The sequence below is a fragment of the Puntigrus tetrazona genome, chromosome 18, assembly GCF_018831695.1.
Source record: "Puntigrus tetrazona isolate hp1 chromosome 18, ASM1883169v1, whole genome shotgun sequence".
In the NCBI taxonomy this organism is placed as follows: Eukaryota; Metazoa; Chordata; class Actinopteri; order Cypriniformes; family Cyprinidae; genus Puntigrus; species Puntigrus tetrazona.
Genome location: NC_056716.1, coordinates 12867819 through 12885488, shown reverse-complemented (window position 1 = coordinate 12885488; position 17670 = coordinate 12867819). Strand labels below are relative to the sequence as shown.

The window sequence follows — 17670 nt, the reverse complement described above, 5'->3', positions numbered from 1 at the left end:
TGGTATTTATGTACAGTCGGGCATTTCTGTATAGCGTTTGTTCTGATAAAAAACAAAAAAATGAATAATAAAAACATAGCGATAGTATGGGCTACGACCAATTTAACAACTAAAATATACGTGTCAATAAAAAATTGACCGTGTTTACGATTCCTCGTATCATTTCCGTTCTCAAACGATTGCCATTTTTACACATTTGAATTAAACCGCGCGCAAAAAAAAATTCCCGCGCAAACATTTATTAGACAAATGATCATTTTCCATTAAAACGGGGAACTATTTAGGCTCTGCCGTGTTGTAACTTCGTGTGCCTTATCCAAAAGCTTGAACGGGAGCGAGACGAGCTGTTTATTTGAGTAATAAAGGCTCGACGTTGGCGTGGCTGTTTATCAATGGTGGGCTATCAGTGAACATGAATGGGGAGTTGGAGATGAATGGAGACTAGCTGCTGTGAATTCTGTCATGGCGTATAGAGCTGTATGGGAGCTGTCCAAGGTGCTGAGGCGTTATCCGTCGCTGATCTACACCAGATCATCAGACTTCGTGCACTTATCACTCCGTTACTACTACACCATTGATCATTCGTCGTGTCTAAACGTCTCTTTCTTTATCATTAGCGGACACTCTCTTTTCGGCTTGGACGGTGGCGGCTGTTTATGCACATGGCCATTTATAGAAGCACATCGCTCTTAATGTCCCGACAGCCACAAAAGTGGACCGATGCGACTCCCACTCGGGGACACAGTGTCCATCCACTAGTGTGTTTAATGCGAGTGTGTGAGAACTGCTGTAGACAGGTAGAGAGTGAGAGAGAGAGAGAAACAGGGAGGGAGTGATTGAGAGAGAGAGAGAGAGAGAGAGAGAGGAAGCAAGGGAGGGAGGGAGCGCGCGAGAGAGGGAGGACGATGATGATGATGCTGCCGGTGGAAAATGGCTGCTGCATCCTCGAGCCCATCCGAAACTCTGTGAAGGTGGACAGAGAAAGACGAGAAAATGAGAGCAGCGAGCGCAAGGAGTGAGTGAAAGAGAGTCCGCGTGCGTGCGTATGTGAGCGAGAGTGTGAGGACGCGCGCGCGCGTGTGTGTGTGTGTGTGTGAGTGTGAGAACGCGCGCGCGCGCGCGCGAGTGTGTGTGTTCGGTAAGAAGGGGAATAAAAAAGACGAGAGACCGGGGGGCAGCCAGCTCGAAGCGGCGGGCAACACCGAGCCATGGAGGGCGAGTAAGTCCATGCATTTTTATTTGAGCAGAACTGACTGATTGATTTGCAGCACCTCTAATGGACTGTAAGATGCTCATAAACACTATTACGCAGCTATGGCTATCAACACCGTACACCATATTCTCCACATACATCCAACATTTGATGAATAACGCCAGTGAACGGGCCTCGGCTCAAGTGCACTACATAAAACGCCTTCAATGCCGCTTGAAAGACGAACGGGGTGCAGTAAGAGACGGCTTTTTGTCTCGAAGATGATGATGTGTGTGTATGTGTGTGTGTGTGTGTGTGTGTGTGTGTGGAGGCTCCACGTATAACCAGCAAATACATCCGTGAATTATAAAACGTGTCGTTCCAAATCGAAGAAATATGGCGAGTTTTCTGGCGTCGGGAACGCACTGGCGGGATGGAGGCGGAGAGGGATGCTTTTATCAACGCGTCTCGAGTTTCATTATGATTTTTAAAGCCAAACTTTATGAATGAAATGTGATTTTTCTCTCACCCCCCTCCTCCTCTTCCTCTTCATGTCTCCCCCTCCCCCCAGCGCTTCTCTTCTTCTTCTTCTTCTTCTTGTCCATATCCTCCTTTCACCCACTCATCTGCCCATTGAATTCGCCGTGCTGTAGCATATATGTGGTTTTATCCATTCATAAAACAGCGGGGTGAACGAATGAGTGCGCGTGAACGATACGGCGCCGCGATGGCTTATATCAACCGAAGCCGTTTAATAACACAAACGGGGGCTCCGAATCAAAATGGATGTGATTTCATAGCGTTTATTGTAATGGAGCTTGTCGGACTGGAAAGCCGCTATGAGGGCCTTGTATGGCGAATGGGCGCGTTCATTGATACATCTCAACTCTTCATCTCCCACCCTCTCTCCCTCATCATCTCCACACATTTCGTTCCCCTCGGGCCATTCATTTATTTACGATTTCCTTCTTTGCGCTGCTCCCCCATACGGAGCCATTATGCCCTTTGTTGCTTTATGTCGGTTTCACTGTAACGCGGAGCGACTACGTTAAAGACTTTTCTACGGAAACGAGCGACGGCTGAGGACGCTTGTTCCGTACGTGCGCGCGCTGGAAGTGTGATTAGATTTTTCCTCGCCCACGTGACCCTCCATTAAAAAAAAAAAATCGCGCTGTTTCCTCTCATTGTTATAATCGCGCTTCGCTGTTTATACGCTCCCTACGGTTTAGGGAACGCACGTGACGTTGTGATTTAAGATCATTCAGTGCATTTAGCGCGATGAAACCAACCGTGACACATCATTCAAAATTATACTGAAGTGGAATTTTTTGAACACAGGGCATAAAATAGCCCTGTTACCTGACAGGCGTCACTAAAATGGGCGTCTTGACCAGTCACACCTGTCTCTGTCAGAGCAAAACTAAAGTTAGTCGGGGGGAGCGGCCCGCCCTTTTCTAGCGAATCAGAAACGTCCTCGGCCTGTCAGTCATTTGCGAGTTCGGGGCGGAGTTTCGGAAAGGGGGCGTGTCTCGTCGTTGGCTAAATGGATGTGGCCAAAAGTTCTGAAAACAATTGCACTTAAAACATCAGCATGTAATTATTCATATTTACTGCACTTTAAACGTATGTTATGGGCCCTATTGTGGTACACACTGATGTAACATTTTAACAAAAATGTGCTCCGCCTCTGAAATGACTCTTCATTTGGACTAACATCATCGTCACGGCGTGGGCAGGAAAAAGAGCCAAACATGTTTCATCCAGTCCCCTCCAGTCACGTGCCTGCTGCTAGCTGTGACCGTCACATCAACCATATTGTAGCAAAAAGACTGTGAGGTGCGTTTTCCTCCCAAAACCGTGATCTCCAGAACTGTAATTTTTCAACACTGAAAAAAAGAACGCTTGTAGATGTTTAAGGGACTCATCGGTGCTAAGCACTTCCAAAATCCCAGTCAACAAGAAATCATGATTTTTTTTTTTTTTTTTTTTTTTTTACTTTTTTTCAACGCCAGTTCATTAGGGCATGCTATTTCTGGTAATCCATTTTTTACAGTCTTTTTTGTAATGTAACTTGCTCATTGTCTGACACATCCTTTCTTTTCATGGCGCTTTTCACAATCTAATAAACTTCAAATGGATGAAATCCACCGTCCCACCTCGGAAATATATCCAGAAAGATTACAGAAACAAAATGGTTTATCAACGTCATCATTTCAGTGGATATTGCAGGCCAATAATAGTACTTCCTCGCACATCTTCACACTGCATCTCTGTGTCTTTTCCCTAATTGATTGTCAGTTACCTTAATTTTGAGGCTATTTTAATATTTTATACTGATGGTTGTATTTTCTTCTTTAATTGCCTATGTCTTAAAGTCTGTGTGTGTGTGTGTTTGCGCTCAGCTGGCTAGTGCACTCACTGCTTTCACTTCCCTAACAGTGTGCGTGTCCGAGCTGTGGTGATGACACGTGACGATTCTAGCGGTGGCTGGGTGCCCCTTGGAGGTGGCGGCCTCAGTCATGTGATCATATGTAAGGGGCGGAGCTCTGAAGGTCGTGGGCGGAGAGAGTACGTCATACGCGGAGAACGGCTACGCGATCGAGCAGTGAGTGTGTGCGTGTGTGTTCATGCCTGTCTTTGAGTGCGCTGATGTTCCCTCAGCCTGACAGTCCTGGTAGTCGGGGTAATTTGGTAGCTGCCCTCACGAGCGGCCCACGAGTGACCCGCCTGTCTCTTTTTTTTTTTTTTTTTTTTTTTGGCCTTTCGCGCAGCCTGTGCTGGAATGCGCCATTCAGAAGGGTCTGGTCTACAACAAGGTGAACCCCATCTTCCATCACTGGCGTGTGGAGGAGAGGAAGTTTGGTCTGACCTTCCAGAGTCCAGCTGACGCCATCTCCTTCGAGAGGGGGCTTCAAAGTGTCCTTGAGAAGCTGGACAGAGGTACAGAAGCGGCACAAGACGGGAAGCTGGAGTGAAAGGATTTAATGCAGTTTAGTGGTTCAAAGCTAAATAAATGCCAGTGCAGCGAAGAAGACAATGCCATGCAAGGATGCTGCCTATGTGCCTAATTTTAATCTTATTTTTCTGAAATGCGCTTATGATAAACCATAATCTGTTTTTTTGAATATTTCCCTGCAGGATCTGACTCGCCATCCTCCTCGACACCTGAAGAGGGCGACACTGAGGATGACGGTCAAGCAGTGAGTGTCTTTATCACATCAAAGTGCTTCAGAGTATCTGGTTCATCTTTGCGTCTGTCTGAGAATTACATCTAGATACTCACAAAGTCGCGATAGGCATTGAAGCCATTATAAATTGACTGCATTTATTTCCCTATGCGTTCCCGGTCTCATTGTGCGCAATTCACCGGTGCATGCCATTCCAAAGAAAGTCTTTGTAGCCATCAAAATATTAAAGCTCGTTTTGCCGATTTAGCGAATGACGCATTCATGCAACAAGAAAATCCAAACTTACACCTTCTGTCCTCCATCTTGTTGCGTAAACATGAGGTGGTTCTGCATGTTTGATGACTTGCAGTCTGTCTCAGTCTCATACAGGGAGTGAGTCGTCATCCAACAGCAGAAAAGAGATGCTGCCCAAACCCATCACCATTGTGACCAGTGAGTCCTCCTCCACCTGTTTTGTGCGCTCCACAGAGGAGTTTGCGTATGGGACTGGTCACACCTGCACAACGCAGACCCCGGCCCAGGTAAAGTATTCACATTGCTTTAAAGCTGATTCTAGTATGTCCATCTGTGCAAAATGGGAAATGTGCACTCTTTGTATTTACGCGGTAACTTTTTTTCACTATTTTTAAGAAACGGTGTAGGTCAGTGGAAAAAATGTCAAGTGGTGCAACCCTCAATATAACGTAATACAATTTGAAAACATGTCAATGCTTCCGTATTAATGTACAAAAAATAGATAACTGCTTTCTTTCAGAAGCATTATTAATTAAAATATTTTAATATGCATTTTTTTAGATTTATTAATAATTAATATACGTTTGTTGGGAGTCGCACCACATAGCATTTTACAAGCAGGATGATTTTTTTTTAATTTGTTGGACAAAAGTTGTTCAAATGAAAGCAGTTTCATTCAATTAAACAGTGAAGCACTTTTGGTTTTGTTTTCAAGGAATTCATCTTTTTAATTAGCCTTTTTTGCTTTATGGGGTTGTATCACCCTGAATCGAATGACTTTATTTATACTTATACTTTATATATATAAAATCTAAATGAATTATACCTTAACACATATAGTTACTTTATATACCCAGTTCATTTTTTTACACTGTAAATGCAAGTGTAACCTTAAAGCCTTTGTTAGATTTATAATAAAGTGACAGCTTTTTAGGGTGTTTTTGCATTCGTTTGCTTTGATCTGGACCGAATACATCGTAGATTTTTTTTGTTTGGCGCTGTTCGCTTTTACACTGCTCTTTTTTGCTAGTGAACCAGAAACTGTAAACAAAACCACACGTTTGCTAAGAACATCTATTCACTGACTCGTCCATTCGACAGTACAAGCGTTCCTCTTCCGCTGGGTCTCGGTACGGTTGTTTGGTCTGAGGGCAGTCGCTGTATTCAAAAGATCCACACCAAGGGGAGAAACAAACTTTAATTCGATTCAATCGAAACAAACAAGACAGGTGTGAATACACCCTTGCAGTTTCTGGTTCACTTGCAAAAGGGGCAGTGTGAAAGCAAACCACACCAGACAAACAAACTAACAAAAGTGACCGTTGATTGTGACCAAAGCAAGTGAACGTTCTGACCTTACGAATGAAGTGCATGTGTGTTGTATTTCTGAATTAACGAATTGATCCAGACTTTAAAAACGAGCATAGTGTCACTGCCCGTCCAGAGTAAATATATTAAACCTTCGCTCTTCTCTCATCGCAGATCCACACCCGACCGGCCCAGCACCAGCTCACCCAAGTCACTGCTGTTTTGAACCCTCCAGCGCCCCCTCCGCCTCCTCCAGCTCCCCGACCCCCAATAGCGCCCCCTGCCTCCTCCCCCCTTTCTCCGCTCTCTCCCACCATCTCCCTGCTGGAGGAAGGGGACCTCCGCAGCCTGGACCCCTGCAAGGACCTGTGGGGTACGCGCGGCTATGAGGACTACCGCCGCGCCGGTGCTACACGGACCAAAGTGGGCGGGCTGACGGGGGGCGTGGTGGTGGGCGGCGGCCAGGACAAGTCGGAGCTCTGCGTGGTGCGCTTCGAGAAAGAACTGGCCGGCGTGGGCCCCACGGGCTGCGAGGTCACCGTCATGCTGGACACCAAAGGCTCTCAGCGCAACTCTTCGCCCACCTGCATGCCCAACGCCGTGCCGGGAGTGCCGTCGGCCAGCGGCTCCCCGCAGGAGACGGGCAAAGGCTCGCCCTCACCCTGCTGCATCCACACCTCGCTCGCCACGCCCCACTCTCGGACTCGCAAGCGAGGGGCCGGCGGAGGGGAGGCCATATCGCCCGACGACGACAGCTCCTGTCCGCAGGGCTCCTCCTCCTGCTCGTCTCGCTGCGTATACTGCCGCTCCGTCTTCAGCGCCTCCGAGAACGGACGGGGCCGCTGCCGGGACGCTCCCGACCCGGCGCTACACTGCCTGCACCAGTGGACGTGTGTGTGGTGCGCGGAGAGCCTGCTCTACCACTGCATGTCGGACTCCGAGGGCGAGTTCTGGGAGCCGTGCTCGTGCGAGGACTCGATGGGCGGCCGGCCGCACGCGCTCTGCTGCGCCCGCTGGATGGCGCTGCTGGCGCTGTCTCTTTTCGTGCCCTGCATGTGCTGCTACCTGCCCCTGCGCGCATGCCTGCGCTGTGGGGAGAGATGCGGCTGCTGCGGAGGAAAGCACAAGGCCGTGCGATGAGGCCTGACCCGGGGGGGAGGGCGCGTGGGCGGGGCTTATTGTGACGGGGCGGGAGCACAAAGACGTCGTCGTCGTTTCGAGGAACAGCCGTAGAGCCAGATCTCCTACATAAACCTTCACGATAATATCCCCTCGCCCCCTCCGAGGCCGTCTGCTGCATTCCGCTCTTTCTATTCTCTGCTCGGACCCTTCACGCTCGTACCGGCGGTGGGTGCATGGGTTCGGGGAGATCGCTCTCTGATTTGCTGGTCGTCGGGGTCAGGGGTCGTCTCCGGGAGGTGGGGAGTGAATGGGGATCAGTGACGTGTAAACAATTGTTAGTTTTTTTTTTCTTATTTTTAATTTAGGGAGAAAATACAAAATGAAAAATGTTCATAGCTATGTTTTTTTTTTTGAGTATCTAATTTTACTTGAACTATTGAAAGATATTTTTTGCAATTGATTTAATGAATACACTCCCCTTGTACCTCTAAGTTACTGAGTTTTACCTCAAAGTCCAGAGGAGAGGAAGGCAGATAGACTTATTTCGGGGACTGTGTGCTGTGGTGAGGTTTTGTATATGGTCTTTGCGGTAGGTTTTTCCACGCATGTTCAGCCGGAACATATTTGTGAAGGAGAACATGTCGATGTCGTATCACTTTTAGTTGTTTGAGAACAGGGAACGTGAACGGTCTGATCGAGGGCAGTTTCACCAAAACCACCACTTTCACCACATACATGCTCATTCTTCTGTCAAAGAGAGTATAGCTGTATTGAACTTGCCAGCAACCAAGAATGTTGCCTATATTTGAAGTATAGACCAAAAACGTGGAGAGATAATCTAGAACGGGAATCTGCCGAACATTTGCGCAGCAAATGGGAACCGAGGCCTTGAAATGTAGTTGTACACGCCACCAAAAATACAGTGCAATTAGTTATTAGTGAAGAATAAAAGAGCAAAGGCTTGTTGTGTGTGACACAACGTTTTAACTTTATCTGTCCGTTTGGCAACAAGAGAAGTACTCAATCGTTAACTAGGATGAGTTACAACGCACATCGCATGTGCTTTTGGGCCATCGCTCCGTGTCCTAAACAGAGAAACGAAGTGACAGGACATTTGATCTGGGTAGCCCCGCCCACAGTGAAATCCCAATGGTCCAAAAACATCAGCTACGTTCTGACTGGCTGTGACCGTGTTACAGTACATCATTTCGTTTTCACTGTGGAAACCGGAAAAAGGACGCAAAAATTTAGACCAATCAGTTCAAACACTGCCTGGCACAACGGTTTGGCCCTCAAAGTGTTACGAAACATTGCTTTAAATATCTTGAAGCTGCTATTTCAACTCCCCTGAACTTGTCTTACCTTGCTGCTAGTAACGAGGAGTTAGGGAATCAGACACAGCCCTGTAGTCAATGTTTGAGTTAGGAAGACAACGCCTCTAAATTACGATATATATATATATATATACGATGGAGAAGAACTAACGTCCGATCTCCAAGAGGTTTCTCCATCAATGTTGTATTAACTGCTCATTAGAGTCACTTTAAAAGAAAAGGGTTTTACAGCAAGATGAACCACTGGACCATTCGATCTACACACATGCATTGTATTTCATTGTCCATCTGGACTCATTTCAGTCCATTTTCAAAGACGTGAAACATCCTCTCTCTCTCTTTCTCACACACGCACACACTCTCTCACTCACTCTTTATGGGCAGAATATTAGACATGAGTAGAGAAACACAAAAAGACCCAAAAATAGCACTGGAAAAAAAAGAGAACTTTGCGAGATGAGACCACCCTTGAGGGCCCTAGTCATACATCCTATTAATAAATGTGCCTTTTGATTTATTTAACCAATAACCTATAATTTCTAAGTAACGACGTACCTAAATACTCATTTTCTTTTCCAGGTTGTTTATTTCTGCCAATGTGCATATTTTAATATGTATGTGTCTATTAGTTTGAAAAGTAATCAATGGAAAATATTACCTGTTTATATATTTATTGAGATATTTATTCTAATTCTTTATTTATTTTTGGAGACGGGTTTTTATTTTCTGTGCTGTCTTACTTCTCTGACTTTGTGCCAATTTGCTGCTTTGAGGTGTTACATATCGTGGGTTTGTATCATTAATTAAACCCTAACTCTATATTTTAATGAAAAGTTTGCACTCTGAATCGTGTTTACATGTGTTTATGTGCACTGATTGTGGGACGGCATCGTTCACCATTCACTCACAATATCGTTCTGGCGTATTAGAGCGCATTGTGCTCCATCCAAACATCCAGTTGGAATAGGCAGAATTTGCCCAGGTCATATTTATCCCTATTTTCAAATGAAACGCATAAGAATTTATATTTTGCATAAAGAAAAGTATATTAATATTTTTGCGACAATAACCCCACCCCCTCCCCTCCAAAAAAAATAGAGTAATGGAAATTATGTGCAGACAGTATTTTTTTTTAAATATCAATAAAAATGAAATTAAAATCTGTGTATTATTATATTCAGCAAACACAACCTATATAAACAGTTGCATTAATAATTTGTATTATAGTGGTCCGTGATACAAACTGGGAGGAGGATGTGCTTGACTGTCACGAAAATAATGTTTTAAAAAAAATCTGTTTGATATGCATGCAATAATCACTCTGACCGCTAGGCGGAGACAACTTCTTGATTGTCCACTAGAGGGCGCCTCGGTCAGCGTAACGCAATTCCACGACTTGATTAAATGCGAGTAGAATTCATTAAGAGTTTTCGCATTTATTTAAAAATGTACCGTAAATACAGAAGAACCGGATGGACAGAAAAGTGCGAGCTGTGACTTCAGGACAGGTGCTGGCGCTTGTGTTTCAGGATCTCCGTCGAGGTAAGGGTCAGGTTTTTATTGCAGACGTCACAATGGTAGACCCTAGTCAGGCCCGATGAAGAGGATGAGGACGTTTGTACGCTTTCAGACTCTGAAAACAAAGAAAAACATTTACCGTGCAGATCTGATTAGTGATATTCAAATCTAGAGCATTTGCAGAATAAATATTGAAAATATTATTAAGGCGTAACAAAGGTAAATACAAGTTTGTATTAGAAACAAAACGATATTAAGATATTATAATACTAATAATATAATAATTCAAATTAATATATTTTGAATCATTTCAATTTCAAATTGTTCATTTTAGATTTAAAAATTTGTTCCGGTTCATATTCAAATCTACAGCTAATCTAATTCATGCACAAGAAAGGCCGGCCTGCAAAAACACATGATCTCTGCACTGCTCTACAGTAACACATCCAAGCTTAATCTGAGCCTTTACGGCGAAAAGACGCAATCCTTCCTCACCTTCCTCCTCTTCCTCAGGCTGCTGTTCCTCCGGCGGCCTGCAGGTGGCCTCGTGCTGCATGCGCTCCAAAGGCGTCAGGGGCATGTAAAGGTCGCAGTGAGGGCAGCTCCAAAAAGTGCGTAAACATTCACTGTACAGGTCCTTAGAGTCCTAGACAGCACACGTCAAAAAACGAAGGAAGTGCTGCTATTAGAGCGCCGCAAGAAAGGGCTTTTAAGCACATCCTGTTAGAGAAAGAGCACTTACACATAGACAGTTGTAGGTAAAGTAGCTGCACAAACGCAGGCCTCCTTTAATGGGATCTGGTTCGGCTTTCATGCCAGGAAACAGAGAGCCGATAGCCGAAGCGGAAGACAGATCGGGATCCAGCTGCGGTCCGATGTACAGGTTCTGAGACTGAAGCGCCGCCAGACGCCTCAGGCTGTAACTAACCTATGAGAGGGAGTCATCATCACGCGAGTTCGAACAAGATTGATGGCAAAGACGCACCGTCACGTTCGCCTCGTTACCTCAGTGTATAACAGAAAGCGCACCAGTCCCTCACAGAGCTTGTCCAGTTCTTTGCGGGACACTTTGGGCCCGGCCGAGCCGAGTCCGGCGGAGGAGCCCGGGCCGCCCTGCCCGATCTGAGCCTGGAGAAGCCTCTCCCATTCGCCACGCAGACTGAGGGCCGAGGAGAGCACCTTCAGCGCAGAGTCTCCGTCGGTCAGGCCCAGCTCCAGCCAGCCGTCCACCACCACCCGAGTGCAGTCAGCGTTACTGTCCACAGAGCTGGCCACCAGCAGCAGAGCCTGGAGCAGCGCCCGAGAACATACATCACATAGTTAGAAACATACAGTTTGGGGCTGGTTATGATTTTGAGTTAAAATACAGTCTAACAATTTTTGTTGCTTTTGTTGCTAACATACTTAGCAAATATAAAACCCCTTCAATTTATTTGATTTCGGCTAGTTGCCAAACTTGCCAAAGCCATATTTCTTATTTTTACGTAGCTTAACTTGATGCACTAAGATAAAAATTAATACATACAGGTAACACTTTACAATAAGGTTCAAAAGTTTACATTAACTTAATTACATTAAGATAAACTAGGAATGAATAATACGTCTACAGCATTTATTAATCTTAGTTTAATGCTAATTTCAGCATTTACTAATGTATTATTAAAAGCACAAGACGTGTTTTTTAACATTAGTTAACGCACTGTGAGCTGACTTGAACTAGCACTGAATTATTGTATTTTTATGAACGTGAATAAATGAATAAATATGGTAATAAATGCACTGTTCATTGTTTTAAATGTTTTAAAAGAAGCCACAATGTGTTTTTTTCAGGCTTATTTGATAAATAGAAATAAAAAAAAGCTTTTATTTGAAAAAGAAATCTTTTGTAGTGCTTTAACTGTTTTTTATGAGATTTTTCAAATCAAAAATGGCTGAATAAAAGTATAAATTTCTTAAAAAAAATTATACTTACCTTAAACTTTTTGTGTACTTTTTTGGTTTTGAAAATGTAATGTTGTGTAGTCATTCAGTAACAAATTAATAACATTTCGCAATATATGTGCGTTTAATAAAAATGTTTTAAATAACTTTTTTTTTAATTTACTTTAATTTTTCAGAAATATCATTAAGCTGATCTGGGATTTATGACACGAACTAACCCTGCCTTGTTTTTAAAAGGTCAAATTATATAAAGAGTTTTGTTGACTTTCCCAGTCGGGAAAGTGCTGTCACAGACCTGCAGCGCTGGAACCCGCAAACAGTTAGAGATGTAAGGCTTGTTTGTTTCTAGCAGAGTAACGAAAGCCAGTAACTGATGCCTGTTGCTCTGGCCTTTATCAGCACCTACAGAAAGAGGATATAAGAGCACAACAGTGACTTGGAGAACAAAATCCGCCGCGGTTCCTGTCCTGTCACAGAGGAGCATGTACCAAACTCGCTGGTCTCGTGCTCGGGGACGTGCAGAACTTCGGGGTCACTGGCAAACACGCTGGTCGGGTGGATCACAATGCCTTGTTTGTTTCGTGTGTGGAACACCTGACACACAAACATAAAATAACGTTAGCCGTCCAGAGCCGCCTGATATTACTGTGCATGCGGGAATGCGAAGCCGTCACCTGCTCAGAGTCTTTGCGGTTTGCGTTGTGCTCATCTGGCACGGCCAGCTGTGGGTAAAGGCCCCGGCACAGCACCAGTTTGAGCAGAGACTGCTGCCGGGAGGACAGATCTGCACTGGCGTATGCCGCTTCCTGCAGCTCATTCACATTGTGACGTAATTTGAACTTGACTTCCTGTAAGAGCCATAGGTTAGGAGAAAGTTTACAGTGTGGGTGAATTCCAGAAAATTTGTTCATTTTTGGGTGGACTGTCTCTTTAAGAATTTAACACAGTAACTTACTGAATCTAGATTAGCTCTCATATGCTATAAAATCTTGCTGGGGCACCTGTATGTCCACGGTCTGTTCAGCATCATCTCTTCTCTTCTTGCTCGACCCTGCTCCCTCATCGTCTGACCCAGACAGGGCATCTCCCTCCAGTCCTTCCTCCAGACGCAGGACTCTCCTCTTGGTGTTCTCCTGGAGCTCATGGTCTCGTTTCAGCTGGTGGAGCTTCTGTCTCTCTGTAAGCCTCTCTCTGCGCCGGGCTCGGTCCTGAGGCCCGGTCCTGCTGCCCGTATCCGTCTCCAGCAGGCCGTGAGTCCGCAGCAGCTCCTGTAAGAACCGGTGGACACCTATCAAGAGCAGTCCCGTGGGCTGAAGCTGTTAGGAAGCCACAGAGGAAAGCTGCTGACTTTGAACTGTCGTCGGAGGTTGACCATCTCGTAGAGCCTCTGTTCCTCCAGCCCTCTCCTCCTGCACCACTTTCTGGAGCCACTTCCTCTGTCTGCTTTCACCTGTTGTCATCGGATACATTAATATTACTTCTCAAAATCTCAAAAGAATATCTATTTATACTACAGATGATCAATGTGGTATCTAAGTAGCATGTTGTTAAGTTTAGGAATTCATAATTTATTAGGACAAAACTTTATATAATTCTGGCCATTTAGATGTATATATAGATGTTATATATTTTATATTTTGAATAGAAACTATACAAAACAATATTTTCTTTGGTGTAGAATATTAAATATCGCTATTTATTTTATTATACACCTCATTCAGGTTCTAGTAATGCTCGTGCAGGCCTCCAGCGCTGATGCGCTAAAACAGGCCGGGATGCCGAGAGACTGACCTGCACCCAGGCATTAAAGGTGTTCATGAGAGTGAAGGGGTCGCCCTGGTTGCTGTTCAGGGGCTGGCGAGTAGTGGAGCAGTCGGGGTTGTGCTGGGCACTGCGCAGAAAGGGAGACTGGACACTCAGCGCGGCGGCAACCGTCAACACCGGCTCCACCAGGTTAAAGACCGAACCCAAAACGAGCATTTTTCCTGGACAAACGCAAGTGAGAACATTTACAATGCCGTCGATTCGTCAGAAAGCTCAACTAACCATGCAAAACAGCAGCCAGGCGTTCTTTACCAATGACCACATCCACAGGGAGTTGAGCCAGCAGCCTGCCAATAGAGGTGAGCTCCCCGACTTCATCTAGAGCCCCCTGTTCTTTCAGATACATCATTGCAGTCTGAATACTAGAAGCGGGAGGAGGGTCTATGAAGGCAAAAGTGCGAGGGTCACCCAGACCCATGCTCTTCATCTGCAGAAACATCGTTTGAACCAGTTTCAGTTTTTATAATAATCTGCTAAAATTAGGCACCATGACACTGTATTTCTTCTACTTCTTTTTTTTTTAAATAAGTCAAAAGATTTGTTTGCCCAGATGTAAGAGAGCACCTGTAGGATGAGGGAGTCTAGCGCCACCCTGTGGATCTCAGGAACAGGATACGGCGCGAAGGCGTCATAATCGGATTCAGAGTAGAGTCGGTAACACACTCCCGGTCCGGTTCGGCCCGCTCGTCCCTTCCTCTGTTCAGAACTGGCTCGACTGATCCAGAACTCCTGCAGCCTCTGCATCTTGGCCTTTGGATCAAAACTCATCTCTTTCACCTTTCCTTTTGAGAAACATCAGTGACATTGCAAAATGAAGAAAACATATTTTTGGAAAGAACGATATAAAAGCTAGTGGCAGGCTCTGATAAAAATATACAACATTTTACTCAAATATTATACGGTGCATTACTATTTTAATTTTGTTATGGTGCAGCCTGATACCACAACTTTTTTTTTAATGGCAAGAGAAACCTGGGCTAAATTTCAAGTTCTTTTGCAAAGGGTCTGAATACTTATGTAAATGTGACATTTCAGCTTTTTTTTTTAATAAATTTACTGGCATTTCTAAAAATCTGTCTTCACTTTGTCAGTATGGGGTACAGTGTGCAGACAGTATGAGGTGCAGTGTGTAGATTAATGAGAAACGTTAAAATGCTAAAATAATATTTGATAAGTAACAGGTACCTGAATCGACCACAAAGCGCACTCCATCTATAGTGACTGAGGTCTCAGCAATATTGGTAGAAATGATGCACTTTCTCACACCTGGGGGTGCGATGTCAAACACCTAAAGGTCAAAGTTTACGAATAGAGAAATGATTTAAAGTTAATACAGCAACATATTTTATATATCATTCAAATGTTTGGGGTCAGTACGACTCTTTTAAAGTCTCTTATCCTTCGCAAAGCTGCATATTTTGCAGAAAGGCAGCACAAAAAAAGCAAAACACAAATCTTGTGAAATATTATTATCATTTAAAATAACTTTTAGTATATTTTAAAATTGTACTTATTTCTATGAGGGCAAACTGAATTTCTAGCAACAATACTTGAGTCACACGATCCTTCAGAATTCCGATTTGTTGCGCAAGTAACATTTATTACCATTATCATAAATGTTGTAATCAGTTTGCTGCTTAATACGTGTTACTTCTGTTATTTTGTTTAATATACTTTTTAAAGGATTCTTCGATTAACAGAAAGTTCATAAGAACAGCTTTTATCCAGTCTTTTACATTACATTACAAATCCATCTACTTTCACTTTTGATAACTTCAATGCATCCTTGCGATTTATTTCTTCTAATAAAAATATACAGTATTGACCCTAAACCTTTGGATGGTAAAAGAAGAGCAAAAATGAAAACATCTGATCAAAAAACCCAATGTAGCGCATAAAGTTCATGAATGATCCACCACATCCCGTCCCGAACGAAGCGTACCTTATCCTGCTGGGCCAGTGAGAGTGTGCTGTGCAGAGGGAGGACGATCCAGCGCTGTGTGTGTGTGGCGTACGTCTGACAGGCCTCCTGGATGGTGGAGATCTCAGCCACTCCGCTGAGGAACAGCAGCAGGTCTCCCCTCTCCTCCGGCGGGTACCGCTGGTCGATGCCCTGCAGCACACGCAGGTACGGCCGCGGGTCCAGCTTCTCCGAGCGGGACACCTGCTCTTCTGGAGGGATGGGCTGGTAGATCACCTACACACACAAGCACGGGAGAAACTTACACTGCATTCAAATTGAGAAGAAACAAGGCTGTATTGAGAGCGCACCTGAATAGGGAAGAGCCTGCCTGGCACCTGCAGGACGGGTGCCTCGTTGAAATAGCTGGAGAAGAGTTTGATGTTGATGGTGGCCGACATGAGGACGAGGCGCAAGTCCGGACGCAGGGACAGAAGCGAGCGCAGCACTCCCAGCAGGAAGTCACAGTGGAGGTGTCTCTCATGCACCTCGTCCACGATCAGGACCTGGTACTGGCCCAGGGAAGCGTCCCGCTGGATCTGCCGGAGCAGGAGGCCCTCGGTCAGGAACAGCAGTTTGGTGGCTGTGGTGCGGCTGGTCTCGAAGCGGATCTGGTACCCAACCTGGAGACACAACATACAAGACAACATGCGTTTCCAATTTCAAACCGTTTCTCAATTTCCCAACAGTTTTCTCTGCCAAGAAGAATTTTTAACTCAATCAGTTTGCATTTTGTAAGAATTTACTTGACAAATATTGTGGTGTATTATTTTTTTGATCAAAAATACAGCAAACGTGTAATATTTTTGCTATTTAAAAACTGCTTCTATTTGAATTCATTTTGATATGTAATGTATTCCTGTAAAATTGTAAATTGTATATACTTATAGAACATAAAAATTTGTTGTGAAAATAATGCACTAAATGGTAAGATCGTTGTACCTTGGAGCCGTACTGGTTGAGGCTCTCAAAGCTGACTCTCTTGGCCAGCGAGATGCAGGCGATGCGGCGCGGTTGAGTACAGGCTATGTGGTTGAATCCTGATGCCAGCAGATACTGGGGCACCTGTGTGGACTTTCCACATCCTGTGTCTCCAGCCACCACCACCACAGGATGAGTCCTCACCAGCTCCACTATCCTGTCCCGGTACTGGAAGATGGGGAGGCTCCTCTGCTCCTTTCTTAACTTGGAAAGCTTGCTGAAGCTCTGCTTCTGGTTGAAGTCTAGGAAATGGAGGAGAGCAAGACGGCAGTCTGCGATCTCCTGCCTGCCAGGACCGGAGGGGTCCCTGCGCCTCTTGTGCTCAGGTCCTCCCAGGCGCTCCTCTATGTCTTTGGAGCACACGGAGATGTTGATCCTGTACCTGGCATCATAGTCCTTTGGAAGCCCCAGATCCACGGATCCGGGTTTCTTCCTGGCTTTTCCTTCGTGTGACTCCTGCTTGCTGGACTTGGCCGCGGTCATCTCCCGCTTGGCTTTGAATCTCTGAAAGCGCTCAAAGAAGCTCCAGAACTCTCTGTGTTCGGCGCTGCCCGTCTGGATGTAGTCATGGTGGCGGAAAAACACCTCGTCCAGCTGGGCTCGACACTGAGGACTGTCCCAGTCCCAGCTCCGACTGTCTTCTCGCTCGCGGGACATCTTTAATGATGATCTCTGAGATGATCTCACCTTAATTTCATATTATATCATATATTTAGAGTGGACGTTTCTCGGGTATTGTACAGCGCATTTGAGACCACAGTGTTGTGATATTTACGCTTCTTGAAAAAGTGCAATACGGGAGCGCTAACTTGAAAGGACCGTTTTTGGTCCGTCTGTGTTTACAGTCCGGATACCGCGCGTGTCAATGTATAATAGTTCCTACAGCAACGCTTCAGACTTTATTCGTATAGAAACGCAAATTGCGTTATTATTTTTCCCAGTACATGACGTCGATGTCCACTAAAAACTGTAAGAAACAAGCTCTTATTTATTTTTATATAACAACAGTTTTAGGACTTCTGTAACTGAGTGTAAAGATAGCTTTGTGCAAAATAAAATCACCTCACA

The 17670-nt window shown here is 44.9% G+C and overlaps 2 protein-coding genes across 5 annotated transcripts; one reads left to right on the top strand and one right to left on the bottom strand.

Annotated features, from left to right (window-relative positions):
- Nucleotides 1-878: 878 nt before the first annotated feature.
- spred3 (sprouty related EVH1 domain containing 3) lies at nt 879-9211 on the top strand. Of its 4 annotated transcripts, XM_043265101.1 has the most exons (6): nt 880-1219; nt 3632-3797; nt 3964-4132; nt 4331-4392; nt 4740-4901; nt 6097-9211. In XM_043265101.1, the coding sequence occupies exons 1-6, from the start codon at nt 1209-1211 to the stop codon at nt 7060-7062; spliced, it is 1536 nt and encodes a 511-aa protein (XP_043121036.1). In that variant the 5' UTR covers nt 880-1208; the 3' UTR covers nt 7063-9211. The 4 variants fall into 4 exon arrangements, with proteins under 4 accessions (XP_043121037.1, XP_043121039.1, XP_043121036.1 ...); XM_043265102.1 differs by lacking the exon at nt 3964-4132 and having other exon boundaries at nt 879-1219; nt 4730-4901; XM_043265103.1 differs by lacking the exon at nt 880-1219 and having other exon boundaries at nt 3679-3805; nt 4730-4901.
- A 587-nt stretch (nt 9212-9798) lies between these two features.
- On the bottom strand, nt 9799-17448 carry dhx34 (DEAH (Asp-Glu-Ala-His) box polypeptide 34). Its single transcript, XM_043265099.1, has 16 exons — nt 16564-17448; nt 15933-16244; nt 15604-15858; nt 14847-14949; nt 14226-14443; nt 13914-14088; nt 13629-13822; nt 13186-13287; nt 12839-13105; nt 12512-12685; nt 12326-12431; nt 12133-12239; nt 10902-11183; nt 10639-10824; nt 10392-10542; nt 9799-10011 (listed from the first exon to the last, which is right to left on the bottom strand). Exons 1-16 carry the CDS (start codon nt 17257-17259, stop codon nt 9878-9880), a joined length of 3462 nt encoding a protein of 1153 aa, XP_043121034.1. The 5' UTR covers nt 17260-17448; the 3' UTR covers nt 9799-9877.
- Nucleotides 17449-17670: the final 222 nt, after the last annotated feature.